Source organism: Ustilaginoidea virens, chromosome 2 (genome assembly GCF_000687475.1).
Source record: "Ustilaginoidea virens chromosome 2, complete sequence".
In the NCBI taxonomy this organism is placed as follows: Eukaryota; Fungi; Ascomycota; class Sordariomycetes; order Hypocreales; family Clavicipitaceae; genus Ustilaginoidea; species Ustilaginoidea virens.
The window spans coordinates 5,914,810-5,941,966 of NC_057317.1; the positions used below are offsets into that span (position 1 = coordinate 5,914,810).

Genomic DNA, 27,157 nt, shown 5'->3' on the forward strand with positions numbered 1-27,157 from the left:
AGCCCACCACTGCCCCAGCCCTCAATGCCCTTCGCTGTGGCCACAACTTGCGCAGAACAACTTGGCGAGAAGGACAGCTGCCATCAATGACTTGTGTCGGGCTGCATACAAGACGACGCAGACGACGCAGATGGCTGGGCTAAAATTAGGCTGCGGGGTGCTGTGCTCCCCAGGCTGTTCCCGCTTGCGTGGCGGAGACGACGATTGCAACCCTCATCATCATCGACCCCTTTTGGATAAGCATCATCGATCCCTTGGATAGCCGCGCTAAGGGACATCTAGAATAGGGTTCGGCATCAGTCCGTCCGTCGCACATCGCCCCCTGGGGCCCCTGGGGGTTTTGGACGCCTGCTGCAGGGAATGGAATGCTGCCAAGTTTGGTGGAGGCAAACTCGATTCGATCGCGCGGCAAACGGTCTGGCAGACGCGCACGCGAGCGCAGCATGTGCAGCATGGCAATTTCGGTGTAAAGGTAGGACATTTCGGCTCCAGATATAAAACCGCCCGTCTCTCGAGGTGTTGGCAGAAGGCCGACTTGGCCGTTCCCAAAGCTGCTGGCGGCAAACACGCAGAAAAAAGCAGAGCCGTCGCTCGACGCTGCGAACCCGTGGCTCATGTTTCGCACCAGCCATCACCGCCAACGCCACGACTGGCCCTGGACCTTGACCTTGACCTACAGTGCGAAACGAAACTTTTGCCTCGTGTTTCCAGGCGAATGGTTTCTACCTGCTGGTTAAGGAGGTAGCGTAGCTGACTAATGACGGGGCAGAGACTGCTTGGCGAAGAAAAAAAAAAGGGCAAGTCTGATTTCAACCGATGCATCGTGCATGGCTGCTCTGCAAAAGATCACGAATCGACGGGTTTTTGACCGTCACGTCGGCATCGAACATGGTTGGGCTGCAGCGGTTAACCTTGGCGAGTTGTTTGGAGAAAAAGTTCCAAGGAAGTCGACATCCCGAGCTTGTTAACAAGTTGCTGTAAAATCTCGGGCAGCTCTGTGTCAGCATGAGCCAGGACTTGACCAATGGTGGATGAACCTGGACGCCGCGTCTTCTTGGCAGGTCTTGGCGCAACATGACATCGACGTTGCCAAGTACCGAGTACTCTGGAGCCTGTACGGAGTACGCATCCTACATGTACACGGCTTTGAATTTGACCCAGGCCTACCGCAGCGAGCTCAATGCACAAGGTACCTCTTGTCGATTCCTGACCGCAGGTTAATGGTACCCCGCAGGAGTCGACGCTCCCTCCTGCCTTGCCCCATTTTCAGACACGCAGCAACAATTTTTTTTTTTTTTTCGGCACAACAGCGTAACCTGTACGTCCGTACGGAGCACTATTTGCCAATCTCGAGTACAACGTACCGCAGCGCATGAGAAATAACTGGCGCAACGATAAAACGAAAAAGGCAGCAAAACTTGATCGTGACCATCTTGGATCTGGCAGGGAGGTGGAGGAAGCACTCCGTACGGAGTAGTTCCTGCCTATTCTGACCCCCTCCACCCCATTTTTCTTTTTTACTCACCCGCTGCCAGCTGCCAGCTGCCAGCTGGTGCTGGTGCCCCCTTGGCCCCCATCGCTAGCTCCATTGGCGGATCCTCTCCGCGGAAAAGAATAAACCAGCCCCAGCGACGCATTTCCCCCACGTGCAACCATCGCTGGAGCAGGACGAGACGACAGAAAAGTTCAAACATGACAAGGAAGCCCTTCACGCTTACGTACCTACGGAGCACCCCGTCCTCTACTGTCCTCTATTCTGCACTACTTTATTGCAACACTTTACTGAGAATGCGCTAGGGCAGGCTCGAGTCGAAGGCTAATACAGCCCGAAACCCACCTCCAGCAGCTCCGTACTCCGTACCTAGCAGGTGTTTTCATCAACGTTCTGAACACATTGGTCCGTCTCGCCATGCTGGGTGCGCTAATTCATCCACCTCATCAATTTCATCATCGACCAGACAGGCGCTCGCGATTAAGCAATGGTCAAACACGAAGCCTGTAAGCGGCGGCACGGCATGTCACCTTGGGGCATGGTGCACCGGATGGCTGAACCTTGTTTGCGCCGAGATGGAGCTCCGAAACCCAAACCAGGTTTCAATAAATATTGAATCGATGGGACCGAAATAGGAGTGTGTTTCCTCCCGCAAAGGCTCAGGCAACCCGCGGAGTCCTGGCGAATCCTGGCTGCAACCGGACGGAGCATCCAATCCAGGACAAGTTCAATCAATGGCCCATGAGCTGGCCCAGAGCTGGCCCGTGGACCTCTGTCGAACGGCAGCCGTTGTCATGTGCAGCCCGACCCCGCCGCTCGGTCTGTTGCGCAAGCTAGATCAGACAATCAATGCAGGCTATCGAGTGCTTATACTCCGTGCTCCGCATGGTCCACGCGGACCCTGCTTTGTCGAAGGCTTTACTCCGTATGCTGCGTGGTTTCCAAGCTTCGAAGAAGGGGTTCGCGCTCGCCCACGTGTGAGGTTTGCTGATTGTGATAGGCAAGCCAACCCAAGGCTTGGCTGGTGGCTGGTGGCTGGCGGCTGGTGGCTGGTGGCTGGTGGCCAGACCCGCCATCTGCCCCAGCGCCTTCTTCCTCTTCACCATTGATATTGATTGACGATTGACGATTGACTGATTGACACGCAGACTACACACACCCCCCGCCCCGCCGCGGTTAAGCTTACAGCCAGATGGATTCGATAGGTTAACCTTGACAAGGGAATCCAGCCGCCAAATGGCCATCGAATCAATGCCGGCATCTGAAGCATGTACCACTCGAAACATCACCCAAAAGGAGTGGTCTCGGTCGTTCCTGTGGGGTTTGGCCAGCTCCAGTTCCGTGTTGGAGGAGGAGTGCAGCCAAAGCTGGCGAGGGGGGGGGGGGGAGGAGGGGGAGGAAATAAAAAAAGGAAAAAGGGAAAAATCGCAGTCAGGCCATCCCAATCCCTGCGGCGGCATTGTCTTGACCAAAGTCGATGATGCACTGCAGGGGCATAAAAGGCCACCAGTTCCCAGTCACTACCACAGCAGGGTGCTAAGAGCTCCGGCGGCAAACGGTTCAACCAGAGGAACCGGGACCCTTGCATCCTCCTCGACAGGCTGCTCGCACGTTGCTACCATGGCCTACCTTCACCAATACGACTACATCTTCGCCATTGGCACCTTCTTCGCCCTTCTTGATGCGTTCAACAATGGAGCCAGTAAGTCGGCAGCCAGAGCCATGGCATCCTCTGTCTGTCAACCAGCCAGTCCGCTGACCAGGCCAACCCCTAGATGATGTCGCCAACGCTTGGGCGACCAGCGTCTCGTCGAGATCAATCTCCTACCGACAGGCCATGGTGTTCGGCACCGTCTTCGAGATGCTCGGCGCCATCACTGTTGGTGCCCGCACGGCCGACACCATCAAAAACGGCATCATTCCCAACTCGGCCTTCAAGGACAATGCCGGCGTCCAAATGCTAGCCTTCACCTGCGCTCTCGCTGCCGCTTCCTCGTGGGTCATGTGGTGCACTCGTCACTCTGCCCACGTCTCGTCGACGTACTCGCTCATCTCCGCCGTCGCTGGCGTCGGCGTCGCCACCGTTGGCGCCTCGGGAGTCCAGTGGGGTTGGAACAATGGGAAGGGTCTCGGTGCCATCTTTGCCGGTCTGGGCATGGCTCCCGTCATCTCCGGCGGCTTTGCTGCCGCCATCTTCCTGTTGATCAAGTTTGTGGTCCACATTCGCAAGAATCCCGTCCCCTGGGCCGTCTACACTTCCCCCTTCTTCTTCCTCATTGCCGGCACCGTCTGCACCCTTTCCATCGTCTACAAGGGCTCGCCCAACCTGGGTCTCAGCAAGAAGCCTGGCTGGTACATTGCCGCCGTCACCCTGGGAACCGGAGGCGGCATTGCCATCCTGGCAGCCATCTTCTTCGTTCCCTTTGTCCACGCCAAGGTCATCAAGAAGGACCCCACGATCAAGTGGTGGATGGTGTTTTACGGTCCCGCCCTGTTCAAAAGGCCGGCCCCGGAGCACGCCGAGCGTGCCAATGTCCCCAACTACGCCGTGGTTCAGCACAACGCGGAAGACGACGCCGACGGCGACGACTCAGCATCCGATTCTCCCAAGCTGGCTGCCAAGGACGAATCCGGCAAGGAGCATGGCATTCTGGCCACCAAGGCTCACAGAGCAGAGAAGAGCCTTGCCAACCTCGAGGGGTCGCAAAAGTCGTACAAGGAGCTTGTTGCCGAGGGCGAGGCTCGATTCCACGCCAGGCTCCTCAAGAAGCGGGGTCCTCTCGGTTGGGCCATGCGAACGCTACGCGACAACCCCATGGGCGCTGGCCAGATATACGAGTTCCACAACATGAAGATGCTCGCCAAGCGGATCCCGGCCCTGATTGTCTGCGGCGCCCTGTACGGTCTCCATTACGACATCCACGCCGCCCAGACGGGCATCGAGGGCACCCCCGAGGGGGAGCGCATGAAGCGCGTGTACGCCGCCGCCAAGAAGTACCCCAACGAGGTTGAGCACACCTACTCGTTTGTCCAGATCTTGACCGCCTGCACCGCGTCGTTCGCCCACGGCGCCAACGACATTGGCAACTCGGTGGGTCCCTGGGCCGTCATCTACGGAGCCTGGAGCACGGGCAATGCCGCCAAGGCCAAGGCTCCTGTCGATGTCTGGCAGCTGGCCGTCTTGTCCGCCACCATTTCCCTCGGGCTCATCACCTATGGGTACAACATAATGAAGGGTAAGCGAGCAGCAGCAGCGGCGGCGGCGGCGGCGGCGGTATCAAACTTTTTCACTTCACTTTCCTCCCATGTTTTTGGCCTTTTTTTTGGGCCTTTTTTTTTCTTTCCCTTTCCCTCTTAACCATGTATAAATGCTAACGCATCATGCAGTCATGGGCAACAAGATTACCTACCACTCCCCCAGCCGCGGCAGCTCCATGGAAATGGGGGCGGCCATCACGGTCCTCGTCTTTTCGCAGTACTCTCTCCCCGTCTCCACCTCCATGTGCATTACCGGTGCCACAGTTGGCGTGGGCCTCTGCAACGGCACTCTCAAGGCCGTCAACTTCCAGCGGGTCGGGCTGCTCGTCTTATCCTGGTTCATGACTATACCGATAGCGGGCACTCTCGGAGGGGTCCTGATGGGACTGTTCCTCAACGCCCCCAAGTTTTGAGCAGGGCTTGTATAACGGTGGAGTAGTCAATGTATCGAGTTTGTTTTATAAGTTGCATGCGATATATCTAAAAGCAAAGCATTTAAATGCGGCCGCATGGAAGACGCAGCGGTTGAAATAGACATGAGTTATGAGGGCATGGAATTGTAGTTGATTTGGAAAAGTGGCTGGCTTGATCCATGTGCATCCATGAAATTGAACGTCGTCACCGTCAATCTCGCATCCGTGGCATGCGGGTCTAGGCTCGTATATCATTTGGAGGCCTGCCACTCATCAATCTCCGCCTCTTTCATTTGCTCTTGACCGTTGTATAAGTCATATTACATTCAAGCAAATGATGCAAAACAGCGTCAGGTTAAACTTGCTCTAGATCAAACTTCAACCACGGACTTTTTTCCCAATCCTTTTTCCCTATGTACAATTTGAACTGGTTGGTGTATGTACATCTCAGTCGTCCTGTATGACATCAACTCCCTATTGACAACCGCCTTTATCAACGCCATTTCGAAAACCAACCCCCGTATCAACCCCGCGTGACTGGACTGTCGACTTCCGCCCGTGGTCAGGTCTCCAACATGGGCCGAATTGGCTTGTTTGAACATCTGACCAGGTTTTCTTCGAATCCAAGGTCGCCAAACTGAGCGAATCCGAAAGACTTGAAACCGCCCAGGCAAGGAGTCTGCTTCAATTGTTGACCGTACAAGTTGTCCCACACGGCAGGGTAAGGGCTCACGTAGCCTGGAGGATTCTGATATATAGCAAAGGGCGACTTTTGTCGGTAAAACTGCTCCATCCTGCATCTGAGCCGCGGGAGGTTCCTGGCGTAGATGTTGGTGCTGATAGTCCAGCATTTGTTCCTGATGTTAACGGGCAAATACAGGAAGTCGGTGTGGGCGCACACGGCCTCCTTAAAGGCGACGAGGCCGGGATGAGACCTGGTTATGTCCTTGTCGTTGTAGTACGTGCACCCGAGCCCCTCTGTGGGAAAGGGAAGCCCGTCAAAGATGTACTTGCAGGCGGCTTCGACGTGATGCCGCTCGTTGGGGACGTAACCGTCCTTGTTGAGCCAACTGCGCTGGCACTCGGGGTTGAGAACGTCTGCACACACTCTCGCGAGGGTGTGTACTTTCCAGCTGAGGGTTTCGCAGGTGATGGTCCCCCCATCTTTACCTGGGTACATACCATCGACGCCAGAATCATTGTCATTATCGGGGGCTCTAGATTCCAAACCGCCTGGGGATACGTCCTCTTCAACGTGGTCTGTGGGTGCCGCGGCCGCGGCTGCGACGAGCCAAAGCAGAGATGAGGCGCGCATGGCTGGGGGAGAAAAAGGGCTGGAGGATCTTGTGCTGCAGCCGGCTGGGAGACTCTTTTGCTTGCTTTGAGAGGATGAGTGCAGGGGGGGATGCGGGATGATGGGGGGAGGTCAAGTCTTGTATTTGTATTTCGTGGTGATGCAGCGTGCGATGGGGTTGCTGACCTGGCTTCGGGTTGATGGTTGGACGAGGGTCAAGGTAGCTTACGGCTCGTGGGCGGGCGGATGCCTCTGCGCGTCGCACAGTAATAAGTGAAGCTGGTATACTTGAAGGCTGATGAAGATATTCCGGAGGCGACAGGGTTCTTTCTGGACGTTTGCCAGGCGGAGCACAGCATGACTCGTGGGCTTGGTGACGGGACCAGGTAGAGCTGAGGTAGAGCTGACGAAGACTGCGACTTGGCGAGGTGATGCTGCGAGGGACGGAAGATGGGACCAGCCCGACTTTACTAATGCCGCATTTTGATTTTCTGCAATGGGTCGTATTGTGCGTCTTGGTGTGCAGTCTTACTACTCTTTCGCTCCACAAGATGCTGCTGCGTCAAGATCTTTTTTTTTTTGTCTACGGAGGACGCGGGCTACGGCTTTTACGCAGACCAACAGCAAGGGCGGCCGTGTCGTGAAGCTTGCCGTACTGGATCACGGGCTTGACCATTGGGCCGCGCATATGCTTTGCCGGGAGGGGAGGGCGGGAAGGAGGGAACGGCATTGAAAGGGCGGGCATCGGAGGCTGGACCCCGGAGTTTGGCGCCTGCATAATATTGAGATGCCTATAGACCAGGAGCCCTCTCGATACTGGGTGGGAAATAGCCGGCGACGGCTTGGCGCCAGGCGCAGCACGGCCTTTCATGCGTACGCTGGCGTCGGCCGTGCACGCGATTTCCGGGCACCCGGGATTGCTGTCCGGCAGCTCGTCGATGTGCTGATACCGAATGCGCTATTTTCGGCAGCAAATCTGACTGTGCTGCCGACCTGGAAACGTTGGCTGCGCTCACGGGATGTGTAGTACAGCCCTATGGGCGTCTGGCTGGCAAGCATCCCGCGTGGCGCTCGCGGCTGAGGCAGCGTCTGCCGGCAAGTCGGCTCGTAAGCCTTAGTAATACCACGGGGTTTTGCGCGTAGGCGGGCCACTGGCGAGGCTTGCACTGGACGGCTGCTTGGCTGTGGCTCCCTGATGGCTGGCTGGGTGCGATTCTGGAGGCGAATGGGGGATGTCTTGGTTTGGCGAGGCCGAGCGCGCGACGTGTCTAGGCATGCCGAGGGCTTTTGGAGGCAGGGCAGGCAAGCAGACAAAGACTTCCGTCAGCCGGGTTGTCAGCCGGGCTGCGAAGCTCGGCTTGCCTCTGCCGCACGGAGAGTGCGACGCCGCGCCAAACCGCGGCTGCCGGGCCCCGGCTGCCGCGAGCTTTGACGATTCGCTGCCTGGGGGAACCATGCCCGCGAGATATTCCTGCGAGGCAAATTTCTGCCGCGCCAGCCGGCCGAGAGCAACCGAGTGGAGACGGGGCCTGGCAGCTCGCCCGGGGTTAGTTGCCGGGGTTAGTAAAGGGGTTCGGCAGCACGCGCGATTACTCAGAGACGCGGGCGCCAACCTAGCCTTACGTGCAGTCTGCTGCTAGAAATAGGCTTGCCTGACGGTCGGCGCACAATGGCGTTTTTTTTTTTGACCCCTTGGCGGAATGGAGGCCCAACTGACAGGAACCCAACCCGTGGACTTGGTGCCCCATGTCGCGGTTGATGTCTTGGTCGGGCGATGAGGCTGCGATGGCTGTTGTGGCGGCTGTTGGATTCGGCGACGTCAGGGATCGCGGCGGTGCAGGATGCATCCGCCACGTGTTTCGCAAGTCGGTCGTGCTACGAGCTCTTTTTGTTAGTGCAAGAAGATGTTGACGACGCCAATGCCAAAGGCACGCTTGGAAGGCGGTTGTAGCTCGGGGGCGCAGGGAAGCTAGCTACTGTATCTGCCAACAATAGTGACAGTGGCCTTGGCGGCTAAAGTATCAAGAAGCAGCACCAGAGGGTCAAACATTTATTAAGGACAGAAAAGCCACCAGCAGCCAGACTCTATTCCTAGGTAAGGCCCAGAGGCGTTTTGGCGCACAGAATTGGCGCATACATACTGGCACCTTACCAGAATTAGTAAGGATCTGCAACATAATTTCATGGAAGCGTCCCAGAACACCATAAACCCTGTTCACAATGTATCGCGCTAGCAGGGGCCGCTTACTTGCCCTGTAAAAGGAATAGTTGCCAATAAAATGCGCCAATTTGGCGCACAACAACAGTACGCCTGTGCGCCAAATCATTTGGCGTAATGGCTAAAATGGGCGTCTAGGCTGGCGTAAAGGATATCGACAGTACAAGTTTATATCCCCACTTACTTCATAAGTCCTTTGTATCGAGGTCTGTATGCCAACGCCTCGATTGGATCTGGGCCTAAGAAGGGGGGGGGGGCGGAGGGTTCAGCCCGTCGTGCATGCTCAGATCCACAGCGCACAAATGGCCGAAAAACGCGCTGTTGGCTAATTCCAACAATGGCATCCTTATCCTTACGGCAAACGCGAGCCTGTCGACAGCGGCGATATCCTTCAACAGCGGCCGGCTGGCGGCGGTGGTGGCCAATGACGGTCTAGGCTGGGCATCATCACGCCTTGACGAAGGCTTGGAAAGGCGGCAGCATTGGGGGACTGCAGACAGCCTCTGTTGGCGCATTTCTTCTGCCGACGGCCGCCAAGTCGGGTATATGTTGGTCGCCATTGACTCATACGGCTAGCGCCTGCGCCCATTGCACCCGCGCAAGCGCCAAGAACCTACTACCTACAAAGTATAAGTCTACGGATCGTGGCTTTTCTCGTTTTTTATTTCTATTTTTACCTTTATGTTTCTTAGACTTTTAAACTTTTAAGACCCCTATGACCCAAAGGCGTTTTCCCGTCAAAACGTGTCGAATTCAGCGTCTTGTGTGAAGCTGCAATATGAACCATGCAGCGGGCCGCCAAGCAAGCGGCTCGGCCGGCGAAAACAGCGCGCAGTAAAGGCCACAATGCCGTTCGCAACGAGGGCCCCTTTATCACCCTCGAGGGGCATCCGGACCTCGACCTTCTTCTTTATGGAAGCCGTCAACGGCAATCGTTGAGTTGCGCGCTGCGCTGGTTGCGCAAAAATAGACGGATGTGCCGCGCCCCGGTGCGACCCACCTGCAGCATGATGAGACGAGAGTTCTTGCCAATGGCGGATATTGTCGGCAACAAAGGATTAGGCTCGGTGGAGCAAATTTCGGGTGATCGTGGTCTGCTGCACCCGAAACAGGGCGTCTGCAACGCCGGCTGCCGGGTTTGAGAAACCTCCCGGGACAAGACGTGGAAAAAAGTCTGCTGCCGCGGAGTTGGTGGCTTCATACTTTGTACGTGTGCCAATATCGGTTCCATGCTGATATTCGGGACGCAACTGGGGCCAGACCGAGTAGCTGGGACATGGGAGGGAGCAGAAAGGATCGACGTGCTAGCAGCGCAGAACAACAGGCGAGATCTTTCGGCGATAACCGAAGCCAGTCCTACCCACGTGGTTGAGCGCCGCTGCGTGCCTTGGCGGTCAATGCTGCCATTGCTGCTGTCACTACGTCAGGTTAAGCCCTGCAGACCCGCCAGGAGCTACAGTGGCGGCCAGAAGCGTTCCAGCCCTGGGAAACGGGCCACGTTGTGAAGCAGGGAAGAGAGCGCGGGGGGGGGGGGGGCAGAGTCGTGACGTGGGTTGTCAGGCCATATTGACCCCCCCTCGGGGTTCACTAGCGAGGAGAACGGCGACTCCAACTGTGGGGGCCCGTCCGTGGGTGCCCAAACCCAAACCTTCGGCTGCTGACTTCCGGGAGACCGGGGGGTGGTGCATCGGCCAGAAGCCCCGACTTCCGGGACCCGACGCTCTGGTTCAGCAGGATGGGGGCCCCACAGACGGTGTTGGCTCGTCCCCATCGCCCCACAAGAGACCCACCCCCCTGTGCGCCTCGAAGGAAACTCTAGACTCCGATAGGTTACCGGCCTGCTGGGACGTTTCGAGAGCGACCACCACAGCCTCGGCCTCGGCCCTGGTCCAGCACGTTGGTACTGGTTGATACTTGGCAGCAGCCGAACTTGGCTCGATCCGGAGCGCCACCAACCTCCGGCTCACCTCTTAAATGAGCTCCCATTCCCACGGAGCCGGGTCGGGCTGGCTGTGCCTCCTCTCACCAGCGTCCTTCTTCAGCCAGACTTTGTCACCATTGTCTTCGTCATTGCCATCACCATTAAGCCTGGGTTTCCCGCCCCGGTTCCAAGCATCCCCGTCGCTCGCCATGTCGTTCCGAAGAGCCCGATTCCCTCACCGTCATGTCGACCTGGACGATCTGTCCCACATAACCGACCCCAAGGAGAAGAAGCGCATCCAGAACCGCAATGCCCAGAGATCATATCGTATGGCTACCTCCCCCATGAGGCCCTTTGTCTCGCGTCTCGTGAACTTCTCTAACCTCCTTTTCTTTGTTGGTGGGTGAACAGGCCGACGCATGAAGGAGCGCCTCGCTGAGCTGGACCGCCTTAAGGCAATGAGCAGGGAGAGCTCGTGCGAGAGCTTACCCCTGGAACGTGGCCACAGCCGGCAGTACCACACGTACACGCCCTGCGCGAGCAGCCCCGACAGCGGCACGCCGCGCGCGCCCTTTGAGCCGCTGAGGTCGTTTTCTGCCGACGCCGCCGATCCTGCCATGGTGCAGCCGCGGGCCATCTTCCACCGGGGGAGCAGCGAGATTGCGGCTGACGGTTTGGTACACCCCCTGGGCCAGCTGCCTGTTGCTGCGTACGATCAGTGGTCGCCGCGCACGCCGCCGGCAATGAAGCCTGAGCATGGGCTTTACAGCCCCGGCAGTCAGCGGGACGACTCAACCTGTGAGATTTCCCACCCTTCCTTCCTCCCTTTTTTCTTCTTCTTCTTCTTCCTCATTGAATTTTTCTTGCAAGGCTTAGAAACCTTCTATTGCCTTTGCTAACCTGCGCCCCCGCCCCCGGCAGACTTTAGCACGCCCTCGGCTTTCTCCATGGGAAGCTCTTACAACTCCTCCCCATTGTACCCAGAGACCCTCAACGTGTACGACGTGCAGTTCAACGGCTCGCACCCCAGTCGCGGATCAGTGGACGACAAGCTCCTCCCCAAGCCTGCTCCGTCGTTTGTGCAGATGCCTCAGCCAGCCACACCGAGCGCGTTGTCGTGCGCGCCTTCACCGCCGTCATGCCACCCGCAGCAGTCTTTCAGCAACAACTTTGGCCGCATCATGCACGAGGTCCAGGCGGCCGGCTTCAGCACCTTTGACGACTTTGTCTCTGCGTACTACACCACGTCGTTCGCCGAGTCGTCGCCCCTCGCAGCGCAGCAGCACTCCAGTCGCAGCAGGGGGCTGCCCAGCCTGCTCGGCGAGGTGTTTGCCGCGACGCACCAGTGGACGGAGTGGGAAAAGCAGGGCACGTACGAGCAGTGCCTGCGGATATCCGAGAGTCTCCTCAAGACCGAGGTCTCCAAGCCGCACAGCGCGGTGAGGGGTGCCCTGGACCACCTGGTTGAGCAGCTGGACAACAGCGCGGCCGATCCTGCTGCCGTGCCCAAGGCGTTTTCCGAGTTGGCCAGGGTGCTGCAAGACGAGGTACGTCTGCGAGACACTGATTCATGACTTCTCCCCCCCTCTTTCTCTCGCTCTGTACGTGGATATTTCTATGGCCGGTGCTAACTTCCCCCCCCCAGCAACCGAATGTGTGGGCGCTGCTGAGGATGCTTGCGGGCGGCGGCCAGGTTGCCTACCAGGGCAAACATGTGGGCACCATAATGACGGTGATGATGATGCTTAATTCGGTGGGATACATGGGAAAGAGTACCTTTGTAGATGTGTTTGCACGTTTAATGGCGCTAGATTCAGAATAGTTTGAACCATGAGATCCACTATACTGGCTGCGAAAGCAGACGAGCCTCGCTCCCTGGTGCCTTCTCCCCATTGTCTTTGCGGTTTTCGCAAACCAGGAGAGCAGCGCGGCAAATGAGCTCTGGTTGCGGCGCCAGGCGGGCACACGTGTCCATATAGGCACGTCGGCCGCACGAGGTTCTGGAACTGCGCGCAGTCTTGCCCGGACAACTAATTCTGGTCTAGCCAGGAGCGCCCATTGGCCGATCCTCTCTACGTGGGCAGCTGTGTTGCCGGTAGCTGCGTTGCCGGAGCCCCAGTGAAACAAGTCAACCAATCTGCCGAGGACATAGCCGGGCTTGCAAACAAAATGCGCTGATGCTGATGGCTCCATCTGTTGGTGTGGAGCTGCACAAGGAGTACGTGGCAGGTTTTTGGGCCACCCCCAGATCAACCTGGCGTCTGGATCAGGTTCCAGAACCACCGTGTCCGGCTAGCCTGTTACGGAGGCTGGAGATGTCCGTCCGTTTGTCCCTGGCCCCATGTCGCCGTTTCATTCCCCCGGAATGGAACCAATCAACAAGTGGTACGTCCTATGGAACGAGCGCTGTAGATGAAATGCATCTAGGCTCTGCATAAATGTGCACAACTTCCCCTACCCAATGCGTAGTCAATGCACGCCCCCTTATCCCTCGATACCAACCTCAAGAGACGCCACGGCTTGGTTATAAAGCGGAGCGTCTACTTTCCGAGCATCTCTAGCCTCTTATTAATCCGCAAGCATGTACATCTGCAGCGTGGGTCTTCCTTCATTGGCCGCGGACCTGCCGAGTGCCTCAGGCTAACGGATATCGGCTTGTGTGCAGCCACGGCTGCCGGAAGACACTTGTGCGATGCCATTCAGTTTCCGATCCGAGGCAGCTTTGTTCTTGACTCGCGATCGGCTGAGCGCAAGCTGTGGCGTTCAGCTCGTCTGATGTTGCCGGTTGACATCTCCCGAAGGCTATTCCGTCAGCAGTTGCAGAGGCCTGCTGAGCTTGAACACTTGCTTGGCAAGGTTTTGTGAGGAAACGGAATTTATGCCGGTCAATAGGAGAAATATAGTCCCAGGGAATGGAAACATGTTCAAAGGAGAAACATGGCTCGGTGTCGGAATCGCAGAATAATATGCTGGTAACTATAGGCGTGGATTTGGATTCCTGGCAGTCTCTCAAGGCAGGAGTCACAGAACCAGATCCGATTGTGAAAAGTCGCCAAGAGACTAATGAAGCCTTGTTTCTAGCGTTTCCGAGTTTTCTTCAGTCATTTGATCCGCCCATGCAGTACACGGCAGGACGTCAATACCTGACCCGCGCCGCCCTGTTCGCTATTGCCGAAAACCATCGCCCGTGATCGGCAGCGCCAATAAAATGCAGAGAGCATATTGTTCGCTGCTGAAACCGCCTGGTGCAGCGTAGCTGACGCGGCATGCACATGGCTTGTGCCCGCCGCCGACAGCGAGAGCAAAACGTTTGCCTTTTTTAAAAAGGAATCGTGCAGGCATAACTTCGCAGGAGTGACGCTCTAGATATGCAGTCTTACTCGGGTGTTTGCTCTGAACGATATCAGGCAAGTCATCCAGTCGCATTTTACTCCTTCTTTTTGGATATCCAAGAGTGTGCACGGCATTGGCGAGAATGGCAGATGTAGAGCACCCCTGCGACTACCGAGCAGCATTGCTACTCTGTGTGCCTGCTTTTGCGTTTTCTTTTCCTCCTCAATTCGCCACTGGTCACGGTTGAGAATATCGAACTGGAGAGGGAATGGAAATTCCAGCCCATTTTGGTCATTACGCGATTGCCCTGTTCGGGAGCCGCAGCCAAGAGACGGAAACGATGATGCCTGAAACACCGGCATTGCGCTCAAAACTTCTGAGAGAAGAACCTCGCGAACCTCCTCATGGGAGAAGGAGTTCGCCTAGAATTAGCATAGCAGCATCTGGGAATGCTGGTCTGAACGATGCTCCTTTGCGTTCAAGTATGACAAGGTTCTCCTGGACAGTGGGTGATGCAGAGGGAAAGTGAGAATGCTTTGGCTGGGCAGACTATGGTTTAGGTTTATGCTGTGAAAAGGATCAAATGTGTGCAGCGTGTAGGAATATGAGTTGTTGTGGAAAGAATTTATTGGAAAGCAGCATCAGCGGCATCGGCAGCAATCATATATAGCGAGTATCATAGCGCATGAGCAGCATACATAGCCGTCTATATCAAGGGGTAGTGCCTGATGCAAGCTCCCCGTGCGATGCTGATCATCATGTGAATACGGGGTCCGGCGCGTGCAGGAAAACTATAGTTGGCGCAATACTCCGAGGAAAATAAGGCTGTCCCGAGTTATGTCAAGTTTTAGGCCATATCGGAATGACTAATACGGCTGGGGCTTTGCTACTTGGCTTATCCCTCTTGTCCTCCCAAAGGACTTCCGTAATGGCAGATGGGGAAACGGCAATCGACTGACTAATTCGCGCCCCACGACTTGGGAGATTCGCTTTTTTGACGCGGGAGGCTCCAAGGGGTTCTAAGCGGTTCCGCAGTCCGAGTGCGTTTTTCTCCTTGTCGAGCCCACGCCGGTTCCTTGCCGTGGACCATTATTTCAGTCACATGACAAGGCCGCAATGCGAAGGGACTTAAAAAACTAATTGTTTGAAGGGGCAGAGGTTGTTGAGTGTGCAAGGCCCGGGCAGGTGGTGGTGGCTGTAAACAAACTTGTCCAGGCCAGGCGTAAAGTCCATCCACTGCATCACCGCATGCAGAGCCTATTATGGGGTACCTTGTGCGCCATGTGTTGGAAGACAGCGAGTGGATTGGAATACTCTGTCTTGTCTAATAGGCTTGGTGAATGGTCACCACCCCGTGCTTGTTTGTTTCCATCCAGCCGTCTCGTAGGACACGCCAACTTCCGTACGCCCCCATCTTGTAGAATCCAAGACCAGGGTCGCGGCTTCGTACTGTTTTAAAAGTGATGTTTATAGTGTATGTAAACAAGCGTCTGGCATCGTTGGACCCCCAGGTGGATATGTTGCCGGGCCATTGAAGCATGAGATCCCAGCCCAACAAGATGCTTGAATTCGCTGGTTATTCAGCAGTATGGATCTCGATACTGACGAGGTAAAAGTCTAAAAGATGTGCGCCCTGGCAGGCTCGCTGGAAAAGAGTACCCTACAGCAAACATGAAGCCAGCATGCAGACGTTGCTTGTGTTGTTGTAAGGACGCGATTTTCCTCCTAAGGGATGCCTTCCGCTTTTTGTGCTCTTGCACAATATCTGCAATCTCTTTTGTCAAGCACCATCGACCCCCTGAGATAGCTAATCCAACTGATAAACCGTAATCATGCCGAGGCCCCAATACATATGGAAGGCCTATTGCGCCATCTCATCGAATTCCTCAGCTACCTTTGCACGGACGGGGACCAAGTACGGCAAGAGCCCGTGCAAGATCTTCAAATCGTACAAGAGCATCACCTTTTTCTTTAGAGCGCTTACCATTCTTAGTAACAACTTATATCATTTCCCGCAATCATTATATGAGACACCTGCGCTCACGGATACGGGCTAGTGCAGAAGCAGAATCGCGTGCGTAGTTCCGCTAGAGCTGCAAACGAAAACAGACAAAGATGCTGTAAGTTGAAGCAGTTGGCTTTCCTGTCAGCAGCGAGTTTCTGGCCCATCATCGCGATTCGGAAGCAACTTGTTGCCCGCGCTTTCATGGGAAGCGTTCATCTAGAGTGCATCTGGGAAGCTTGCCGAGTGCTGTTCCTTGCGAGGCATGCAATTTGCAAACCAGGCTGCACCGACGTGGCACCCGTTGTTCCCGGAATCTGTATCAAAGCGTAATCCGCGCGCGCATTCGCAGCGTGAAACTGCTGGGAAACCCCAGCGCCACCACTCCGCGTTGCCGAAGCCTGGAATGCTGCTACGAGCGATGCATGGAATAGATATTGATAGACGCACCGAGACGGGACATTGACTAGTCGACGCTTGAAACGCGCCAGGAATGTCGCGTGCCACTAACCTAACAGACCCGACCCGGCAGCCGCGGACAAAGCAACCTGCTTTTCACGAGTAGCGGCTCTTAGCTTCGTTCCAGCCACTCACCAGAATGCGGTCATGGTCACGGCTTGCGCTGGACCTGGACGCCTGCGCAGGGGCGTGCACTGATAGTTATTGTTGGGAGTCTGGAGGCACAACTAGATCGGACGCAGCATGCAATCTGGGTGGCCTTGATGATTTTGCGCAGGAGGAAAGGGGATTTAGTAGCACAGAAGATGTTTTAGATTTTTTGACTCGAGCTTTCTGCCGATGCTTGTTTTCAATTTCGTCATTGCCCATTACTCGATTCCATGTCGATGTTTTTTTTTTTACGTCTAAGCGATTTACCAGTCGACGCTCGTTTTGGATGCCTCAACAACTTAGGCAGTGTGAGCGAAAACATCGCAAACTTGATAACGGACATCAAGGCGGACGAACTTCCCAGCGGTTCTAACTGGCGACGTTCTACTATTCTCCTACCCTAAACAGGACGCGAGATCCAACGGAACCAATGACAAGTTTCGGCAGAGTGGAATCCTGGCCTTGAGGCTTTTCTTCATGCGGCCTGTTGCTGATGGCTGCTGCTGGTGCAAGGGGGTTTAGCCCTGGCCATGTGCATTGCTGTGACGATGGATGCCGTCCAGAGCCACGTTGATACCAAGTCGACCTCGACGACCAAAACGCCCGAACGCAAAGACTAGGAAAGCGAATAGTGAGACGGATCGGCTACTCTGGTGGCTTCTGGGACCCAGGTGGGCAGGTGGCGGAAATTCCGGTTCAGCCCGCGACCTAGCTGCCTCCAGCTAACCAACTACGACGCAGTCTCAACGCGCAAAATCGAAAATTTACCCCTGAACTGCAGCCTCATCAACTCGAAACCAATCGACCTCTACTTCCAAGCGTAAAGACGACCTGAGCTTTCTCCTGCGCCCTCGATGAAAAGTCAATTCCGCACCAGTCACCACGTAGTGCGCTGCTCGTGACGGACCGCCCTCTTCATCGCCTTTGGCCACACCCGGCGCATCTCTTCACGCCAGGGCAAACAGCACGGCCGAACGTATGCAAGAGGCGACTTACTGGATTAGGCTGTGCTGAAACCCGCCAACGCTGTTTTGCTGGGCTCGGAAACCCCGAACAGATCCGATCCAGGCGGCATGACCGCCTTATACTCGAGCGAGCACTACGACAAAAACATGAAATGGGTGAGGGACTCCATGGGAAAGAGATAGATTGCCCCTCCCAGCAAAACATGGCTTGAAAGCTCTCCCTTGGACGAATCCGAGGCTCATCACGCGAGCCGTGCTTCCCGGGCTCAGGACGGGTGCGTTGCCTTATCTTTGAGCTAGTGGCTATGCTGGCCGGCGCAGACGGACCAGCGACGTGCCTAACAGCCCTTCTGGACTCTAATCTATCAAAAATCCCTCGGTTGTGGTGTATTACACGCCCGCATTCTTTCCCTTGACCTGTTGTTCACACTCCAACCCCCCTCTGTAACGAATATAAGTGCATATTGAGTACCTCTTGGATTCAAAAAAGGGACAAAAAGGAACTGTGACTGGCAGCGGTGTTTTTCTTTGTCATATCTAACTGTTTGAGCACGAAAAATTGTCCCAACTTGTCCAACAAGTGGTCAGCTTAATAGAGCTGTCCTTAAACGCTGATCAGGTCCGTTTGACAAGATACAGGGACCGTCACTCAGCTCCCTACGCCCCCGTCAGACTACTTACTCCTTGCTTTTCAGCATCTATGGTGGAGGTGGTCTTCTCCTTGGACGACTATTTTATTCCACATTCCTCTGCAGCCGTCGGACAAATAGACTCCCACGCAAAGTTGGCTGCGCAAAGAAGCATTCCCTGCCATTGGCTTGTTCGAATGCCCTTGCAGTATTGCCTCGACATTTTCCACCGCATCCTTGGACGCCACCTATTTCCCCTCTTATGGTCTCGAAGCAATGACGCAGGTCTCGGCCCCAATATCGTCATCAAACCACCCCATTCCAATCATATCAGCGGGAAGAAAGCCTCCCTTGGAGCTAGCACATACTTGGCAATCCAATAACTTCACCTCGGTTTGAGTAGCCTCCTGTAGCTGGCTAAAGTATCTGCAAGGAGGCTGGTTCTCTAAATTCCAACACTCGTCCACTCGCAGCGCACCATCGAGCTCGATTCCTGACCGAACGGGCTGGCCCCCCCAGATCCCCAGCCACTCCCATTTATGATGGCCCTTCATTTCTGCTTGAGGCTCTGCCGCCATCAGCGTGATTTTCTGGCTCCAAAAATTAGCCCCTGGCGCTGCTGCCGATGGTCCCGGCGGATCAGTGACATACCAGCCACGTTATTTACTGCGGCTGTCACCTGCTTCGCGTTTTCCTCCTCAGGCTCCTTAAATTTCTACAAAATTCTTTCCCGGCGGGCCCAGATCTTGTCTTGATCCATTAAAATTGTGCCGATTCACCAGCTCGAGCCCTTGACTATCCCCATTGACCTTGCATTCTTTCTTGAATCGGCGTGTTATCAGACTGGGCAAATTTTTCCATCCGGTTTGTACTTTAAATGGCTTTGCAAGACCTCAACTGAAATAGTTTGCAGTCCAGAGCTTCTCAGCGAGACTTCCTCAAGAAGCAAGGACAAAGCAAGGGCTGTCCTCGGCCCTCCACGTTACGGACGAGAACCCTCGAAGATGATGTCATTCCTGGAAGAAAGAGCAGCGGTCTGAGTCGCAACTTCTTGTACTTGACTTGGAAAGGATAAAGACAGGCATGGAGATACTTTTTGTTGCCAGTATTCTCTTTCGGGTCTGGGGTGCAAAGCATAAAGGTTGGCTCCCTTGGCCAAGCAGAGGATGATTTTTTTTGGAGAAGTGGCCCAGGGCTGGACCAGAGATACTGAGATATGACTAATGGTATTTCTAGTCATGAATATGGTCCGGGATGGTGGCTCCAAGTTGAGATCGACTCAGCTTCTGATGACGAAAAGGGGCTTCACAGCTACGGATTGGAAGAGCCGAACGTGGTTTCCTTGACTCTAAAGCCACCATCGTATGGATGCCTTGGTACCCGTGGTACTTCACAAAGCAGGGGCCATTCCTCGTCGGGGCCATTCTACAATGGGGCATTGCCTCGTTTTTTTCTTGAGTCGTCTTGGCGACAGACCGGGTCTAACGGCATCCCCATTCGTTATTCAGTCTAATCCGAGACAGGCGGTTGTCGACCACCATCACACATGTTTACACACAGAAATAGCTGTTGCGTCATCATTTGTATGGGGTGTTTACTCCTGTTTTTTTCTGATCCGAAGAACTGCAAACTGCCAAGTCGTTCTAGAAAAAAATTGGGTTTCCTATTTGTCACCGCCATTCTCAAGCTGGGAGGTATCCAAAAGCGTCAAAACCTTGAGAGTTTGACCATGGCCCCAGGGGAAAAAACTAGCTTAAAACAGTTTGGCAGCGGTGGGTTGGAATCTCGTAAGGCTCACACATTCATGTGCACACCTAGCAGACAGGGATAGTTGGGTATTCAGCCTCGGACCATTGTGGGCTGATAGTCCCAGGGCTAATCAATACAGCAATACGAGAACAGTAAAGAAGGCCACTTGGGAGTTTTGTGAGTAGCACGAAATCAGGGGCCGAGGACCTCGACAGTCGGAAAACAGGACAGACTCCAAAGCACGCTGCGTTTGGGATAAAATTCTGCTATATCTACACCCCCTTCTGTCATATTTCGAGAATCCAAGTCATCCACAGGCATCAACCCCTTACGTGGTTTATCCCTTGTTCGTGAAAAGGGGCGTTACGTTAACGGCACCGGCTACGATTGGCTACTCCCATTTTTCCTGCTTTTGCTCCAGAACAGTCTGGTTCGGTTCAAAAGTTACACAATGACTTGGAACTCATATAGATGGCAGTCACCTCCCCTACCTTTCGTCGTATGGAGGATGCCACATTTCAATGGTCACTCGTAAGCCGCCAAACTCTCGAATACGTGGCCTACAAATTTACATTACTGCTAATCAGGCAAAAAAATGATGAAATGAGCAGCAGCCACACGGGTAAGGTCGTTAGTGTTGGTACAACTTGAGAAATCTTTCCTCGCTCCGACTAAACCCCAAGTGGAAATGCAAATTCTGATGCTGCAACAGAAACAAAAACTACGCCGGAAAAAAATCACACCAGAACTTGCTGTAGCCGCTACAAAAAAGTGTGCAAAAGCAGCGACCAGGGGCTGTGTGGCCTGGCCCGTGTCTCTGGCGAGGTGCCCCGATGACTGAGCAATCAAGTTAGTAGTCATGAATCGCTTGAGAACGGACCAAAATCGAGGAACCTTACCCGACGAAAAGCTAGGTAACACAAGGTAACGAACGCTGCTGACCGCTGAAATACAAGGCAGTTTTTGCGGTCGTCAGCATGGGAATATGATCGTGGAGTACCGACGCTTAATGACTGGGCCAGTAGTTCTCGCTGCGTGGACGCCTTTGAACTCAGTATGTAATTCTGATGAAGTAACCGAAATCACAAGCAGAAACAGGGCCAGACAGAATCGCATGGTGGATAAGAAGAGTAGGCGCTACCAATGGGCCCGTGGTCGGAAGTGATGGATCTCTCCACAGCTCGGTTCTCTGTCGGATTTGAGGCCAGATAGCTTCAATGACTATTAGAAACGCTTGAAAGATGAATGTAAGACAGTTCTCATATTTATAACAGAATTTCTGATTCAAAGAGGAAGTGCTGTACTGACAGCCTCTCAGTGGCATCAACTACGCTGGAACCATGAATTGGGTTTCCGACACCGAAAAACTAGGATTATAGTCATTGAATTTGGATTCCAGAGACAAATTAAACTAGTCTTCGTAGCATTCGTAAGATGAAAAAAAAAGGATTATATAATTGAGCGGGCAACGTAGGTAGGGAGTGACGCAGCGGCTTCAACACAGCGGAGTCTACTAAGCTACTGGTACAAGACTGCGTGGTTTCCTACCAGGTAGCTTTCGTAAAAGTGACTTTTTTCATTGGATTCCGGCACGTAATTGCCAAGTTTGCAGGAAACCGGCAGGGCTAAGATCTTCATCCGCTTTGAGCGTAGTCCGCCAAACTTTGAGCCCCGAAATCTGGACTTGGAATGTTCTCTGCAGGAAGAAGCAGTCCTTGCAGCTCCATTGTGGAATCTAGATTGTCTATACTCCCTTGAAAGTATTACTTTGTCTTTTTGAGAATGTAATACATAGCGCACAAGGGGACTCAACCATCCCCTGGCTGTTGGGCCACATGGCCACCCGCGAGGTAGCTCGTTGCCACCTATCCATTCGCTCTTCTGAAATAAGCCATGCGTATCAAGAGTCAGGGAATGAAGCTCATCCACGGCGAAAATCTGCCATCCTTGCCAGCGTGGAGACGGCAGCTGGTCGCAAGTCCCACTGACGTGGCATCACCCTTGGCATGGTCATGGAATTCTGGGCTTGTCTGAGAGCAGGGAGAAGCTGACAGTTCTTATCAAGAAGATTCTTGTGATTCTTGTGGAAATTAATAGGACTCGGTTTTGGAACTCGTTCGCATACAGTACATGCTTGTACCCAGCCGCCACCTTGGCTCGTCCTACGACGAGCAGTGCTGTCATTTCCACCTACAACACCAGGGAATGCAAACTCCGCTCCTAGGCACCTGCAGGAATATCTTACGGTGGTTAATTTCGAGTTGGTGTTCTATTTTTGAGCTAGGCCTGACCGGATGATATGTTCTGGAACTCATCTAAACGAGGCGACGTATCAAATGACACTCCTAGTTTGGACAGTAGGCCTGAACGAGTTGACCACCTATTGAACAGGCCTCATGCGGTACAAGAAGAGTACCTTCCGATGTAGTACCACTTCCGAATTTAGCAAAAGATTTGATAGCCCATTCTCCAAGGGGCAAGTACTCGCAGTACCGCGAGGGCATGTAACAGGCGAGGAACAGTTGCTGGGATAGGAATATCTCAGACAAGGAACCTCGTCAGTGAAAAACTCCCTGTTCCATAGGCTAGCCCAGGCATGCAATAGTCAATCGTGACAAAGACAGACTAGCGAGTAATATGCCATAGGAGGTATTGTATTCGTACGCCAAGTTGCCAAACGCCATCTGTTTGCGGAATGGCAAAAGCGTGGATTTGTGAGCCACGACTACCAAAAGCCCTCTATAAAGAGTTGAGATTCGCACAAATCTTTGTAGGGCATAACAACTATTAAGACATCTTGCTTTCTAAGGCGTAGCCTTTCATATCATAGGCCGATTTCCACAAGCCAACAACCGATCATGGGCTGGGCAACCAGGCGCTTGCTTGTCCTTTTGAAAGTCCAAGCTCTATGGGCTGGAGGGACGAGAGGTGATGATGTATGCTCAGGAGATGTCATTGTCAATCTCCTGCCGCTGCAGGTGTTTTGCGGGGGAACCACCTATGGAGTAATGGGCGCCCAGTATGTATTCCCATTGCAGTTCCCAAGGGAAACGTGACTGACCAGGTGATCCGACAGCACCAGCACGAGATGCCAGACCGGAGCCTACGTGACCGTCACTCAACCGCTGCCTGGCACCGCCACGGCAGGAACCACGATAACAATCCCCCCAAGTGGAACCGTTCTGGGTTCAGTGATTATCCAGACACCGACAACAACATCGCCCAGCCAGGGGTGCGACCTCCCGAACACCCTCCCGGGCTTCCAGCTCTATGGATGTGCGATTTCCGCAGCCGGCTTCCCCGGGTTCGTTAAGATCAGCACAGACAAGGCAATGGACCTTGGCAAATGCGCTGCCATGTGCACGACTCGTTTTATAGGAGTCTACAATAGGCAAGTCGTGAATATAGTGCGAACACAATAAGAGGACTTATACTAATAGTTAAGAAGCGACTGTTATTGCGGAGATATACTAGACATCACTTTAATAGTCAACTCAAAGAGCATCTGCAATATGCCATGTCCGGGAAATAATAAACAGTGCTGCGGAGGACAAAACATTCAGAGGAGGTCAAACTTGAAGCGGCAAGCAACAGATTTGACCACCATCGGATTATCTATGTATCAGCGCCAGTCAGATGAAACAGGTAATAATAGTGCCTATGTTACTATAACTCGACCAATCAGTGGATCGGTTACAGCACCAACAACCATTACCATTCCTCCCAGCGGCACGAACCCCGGAAGCATCGTTATTGTTACGCCACAAGCTACAGGCATGGTTACATTTACACAAGCATTTAGCGGCTCATTTACAGTACATACAACTATAACTATTCAGCCGAGCGGCACAAATCCAGGCAGCGTTGTCATCATTACGCCACCAGCTACCGGGCCATATATAACAGTGACACAGCCTCTTACCGGTACTAATAGCGTTGCCACAACTATGACTATTCCACCGAGCGGAACTAACCCAGGCAGTGTAATTATCATTACGCCACCAGCTACCGGGCCATATATAACAGTGACACAGCCTCTTACCGGCAGTAATAGCGTTGCTACAACTGTAACTATTCCCCCTAGCGGAACTAACCCAGGCAGCGTAATTATCGTTACGCCGCTAGCAACAGTGTCTTTCGTGACAATTATACAGCCTCTTACCGGTACTTCTAGCGTTGCTACAACTATAACTATTCTCCCTAGCGGAACTAACCCAGGCAGCGTAATTGTTCTTACGCCTTTAGCCACCGGGCCATATATAACAGTGACACAGCCTCTTACAGGTACTAATAGCGTTGCTACAACTATTACTATTCCCCCTAGCGGAACTAACCCAGGCAGCGTAATTATCGTTACGCCGCTAGCAACAGGGTCTTTCGTGACAATAACACAGCCTCTTACCGGTACTTATAGCGTTGCTACAACTATAACTATTCTCCCTAGCGGCACCAACCCAGGCAGCATTATCGTCATTACGCCACCAGCAACCGGGCCCTATGTGATAATTACACAAGCTTTCTCCGGTACTAATAGCCTGCCTACTACGATGACCATCCCACCAAGTGGCACTAATCCAGGCAGCGTTGTCATCATTACGCCACCAGCTACCGGGCCATATATAACAGTGACACAGCCTCTTACCGGTACTAATAGCGTTGCTACAACTATAACTATTCCCCCTAGCGGAACTAACCCAGGCAGCGTAATTATCGTTACGCCGCTAGCAACAGGGTCTTTCGTGACAATTATACAGCCTCTTACCGGTACTTCTAGCGTTGCTACAACTATAACTATTCTCCCTAGCGGAACTAACCCAGGCAGCGTAATTGTTCTTACGCCTTTAGCCACCGGGCCATATATAACAGTGACACAGCCTCTTACAGGTACTAATAGCGTTGCTACAACTATTACTATTCCCCCTAGCGGAACTAACCCAGGTAGCGTAATTATCGTTACGCCGCTAGCAACAGGGTCTTACGTGACAATAACACAGCCTCTTACCGGTACTTATAGCGTTACTACAACTATAACTATTCTCCCTAGCGGAACTAACCCAGGCAGCGTAATTGTTCTTACGCCTCTAGCTACCGGGCCATATATAACAGTGACACAGCCTCTTACCGGCAGTAATAGCGTTGCTACAACTATTACTATTTCCCCTAGCGGAACTAACCCAGGTAGCGTAATTGTTGTTACGCCACTAGCAACGGGGTCCTACGTGACAGTTATACAGCCTCTTACCGGTACTAATAGCGTTGCTACAACTATAACTGTTCCCCCTAGCGGCACCAACCCAGGCAGCATTATCGTCATTACGCCACCAGCAACCGGGCCCTATGTGATAATTACACAAGCTTTCTCCGGTACTAATAGCCTGCCTACTACGATGACCATCCCACCAAGTGGCACTAATCCAGGCAGCATTATCATCGTTACGCCACCAGCTACTGGGATATATATAACGGTGACACAGCCTCTCACTGGTACTAATAGCGTGCCTACTACGGTCACTATCCTACCAAGTGGCACCAATCCAGGCAGCGTCATTGTAATCACGCCACTAGCAACGGGGTCCTATGTGACAGTTATACAGCCTTTCAGTGGTACAAATAGCATTCCTGCGACAGTCACTATCCCTCCTAGCGGCACCAACCAAGGCAGCGTGGTTATCGTTACCCCCCCGGCCACGGCTGCGTCATACGTGACAGCTACTCAGCTATTTAGCGGCTCCATCACAGTCCCTACGACTATAACAATTCCACCAAGTGGGACAAATCCAGGAAGCGTTATTATTATTACACCGCCAGTAACAGGACCCTATATCACAATAACACAGGCATTTAGCGGCTCTATAACTGTACCTACAACCGTTACGATTCCTCCCAGCGGAATATATCCAGGTAGCGTAATTATCATAACGCCTCCAGCTTCAACAGGACTGTACGTTACGGTTACCAAGGCGTTCAGTGGCCTAGTTACAGTTCCTACGACAATGACAATCCCTCCCAGCGGCACGAACCCAGGCAGCGTCGTTATCCTTACGCCGCCGGCAACTGGTCCGTACTATGTTACTATAACGCAGCCGATTTCCGGCACAAACAGCGTTCCTACCACAGTCACTATACCACCTAGTGGGACCAACCCAGGCAGCGTGGTTATCATTACACCGCCGGCTACGGTTGCGGCATACTTGACGATTACCCAGGCATTTAGCGGCTCTCTCACAGTTCCTACAACAATGACTATCCCTCCTATCGGTACAAACCCTGGAAGCATCGTCATCATTACGCCGCCGGTTACAGGGCCCTATGTGACATTGACACAACCATTTAGTGGTTCAGTTATAGTGCCTACAACTATGACGATCCTTCCTTCCGGTACAAACCCAGGCAGTGTTATCATTATTACACCACCAGCGGTTACAGGATTATATGTGACTATAACACAACCTTTTAGCGGCTCTATTACGATGCCTACTACCGTTACTATTCCCCCTAGCGGCACCAACCCAGGCAGCGTGGTCATTTTAACGCCACCAATTTCAGCAGGAGGACAATATGTGACAGTTACCCAGCCCTTCAGTGGCTCAGTAACAGCGCCAACAACCATAACTATCCCTCCCAGTGGAACTAATCCAGGAAGCGTGGTCGTTATAACGCCGCCGGCTACAAGTGCATCATACGTGACAATTACTCAGCCATTCAGCGGCTCAGTAACAGTGCCTACGACGATGACAATCCCTCCTAGTGGAACTCATCCAGGCAGCATGGTTATCATCACGCCACCTGTAACTGGGCCCTACATAATTATTACACAGCCTATTTCCGGCACCAACAGCATTCCTACTACAGTAACTATTCCCCCTAGCGGCACTAATCCCGGCAGCGTTATTGTTATTACGCCGCCGTCAACCGGGCTCTATGTGACATTTATACAAGCTTTCTCTGGTACAAATAGCGTTCCTACTATAGTCACTATTCCCCCTAGTGGGACTAACCCAGGCAGTGTTATTATTATTACGCCGCCGTCAACCGGGCCCTATATTACCATGACACAGCCTTTCTCTGGTACTAATAGCGTTCCTACTACGGTCACTATTCCACCTAGTGGGACTAACCCCGGCAGTGTTATTATTATTACGCCGCTGGTAACTGGGCCCTATATTACAATCACACAGCCTCTATCTGGCACTAATAGCGTTGCTACTACTATAACTATTCCTCCGACCGGCACTTATCCAGGCAGTGTGCTAGTCATTACGCCCCCGGTAACT

The 27,157-nt window shown here is 53.5% G+C and overlaps 6 protein-coding genes across 6 annotated transcripts; 3 read left to right on the forward strand and 3 right to left on the reverse strand.

Moving 5' to 3' along the window:
• Positions 1-145: 145 nt before the first annotated feature.
• UV8b_03301 (uncharacterized protein) lies at positions 146-616 on the reverse strand (the record flags this gene model as incomplete). Its single annotated transcript, XM_043140799.1, has 1 exon — positions 146-616. The coding sequence occupies one exon, from the start codon at positions 614-616 to the stop codon at positions 146-148; it is 471 nt and encodes a 156-aa protein (XP_042996733.1).
• A 2,496-nt stretch (positions 617-3,112) lies between these two features.
• On the forward strand, positions 3,113-5,163 carry UV8b_03302 (uncharacterized protein; the record flags this gene model as incomplete). Its single annotated transcript, XM_043140800.1, has 3 exons — positions 3,113-3,194; positions 3,268-4,728; positions 4,880-5,163. The coding sequence occupies 3 exons, from the start codon at positions 3,113-3,115 to the stop codon at positions 5,161-5,163; spliced, it is 1,827 nt and encodes a 608-aa protein (XP_042996734.1).
• A 562-nt stretch (positions 5,164-5,725) lies between these two features.
• On the reverse strand, positions 5,726-6,478 carry UV8b_03303 (uncharacterized protein; the record flags this gene model as incomplete). Its single annotated transcript, XM_043140801.1, has 2 exons — positions 5,726-6,261; positions 6,346-6,478. The coding sequence occupies 2 exons, from the start codon at positions 6,476-6,478 to the stop codon at positions 5,726-5,728; spliced, it is 669 nt and encodes a 222-aa protein (XP_042996735.1).
• A 2,588-nt stretch (positions 6,479-9,066) lies between these two features.
• UV8b_03304 (uncharacterized protein) lies at positions 9,067-9,264 on the reverse strand (the record flags this gene model as incomplete). Its single annotated transcript, XM_043140802.1, has 1 exon — positions 9,067-9,264. One exon carries the CDS (start codon positions 9,262-9,264, stop codon positions 9,067-9,069), a length of 198 nt encoding a protein of 65 aa, XP_042996736.1.
• Positions 9,265-10,805: 1,541 nt separating this feature from the next.
• UV8b_03305 (uncharacterized protein) lies at positions 10,806-12,418 on the forward strand (the record flags this gene model as incomplete). The annotated part of the gene is made up of 4 exons (XM_043140803.1): positions 10,806-10,923; positions 11,008-11,394; positions 11,518-12,143; positions 12,242-12,418. The coding sequence occupies 4 exons, from the start codon at positions 10,806-10,808 to the stop codon at positions 12,416-12,418; spliced, it is 1,308 nt and encodes a 435-aa protein (XP_042996737.1).
• A 10,323-nt stretch (positions 12,419-22,741) lies between these two features.
• UV8b_03306 (uncharacterized protein) lies at positions 22,742-23,305 on the forward strand (the record flags this gene model as incomplete). The annotated part of the gene is made up of 2 exons (XM_043140804.1): positions 22,742-22,861; positions 22,979-23,305. The coding sequence occupies 2 exons, from the start codon at positions 22,742-22,744 to the stop codon at positions 23,303-23,305; spliced, it is 447 nt and encodes a 148-aa protein (XP_042996738.1).
• Between the last annotated feature and the right edge of the window lie 3,852 nt (positions 23,306-27,157).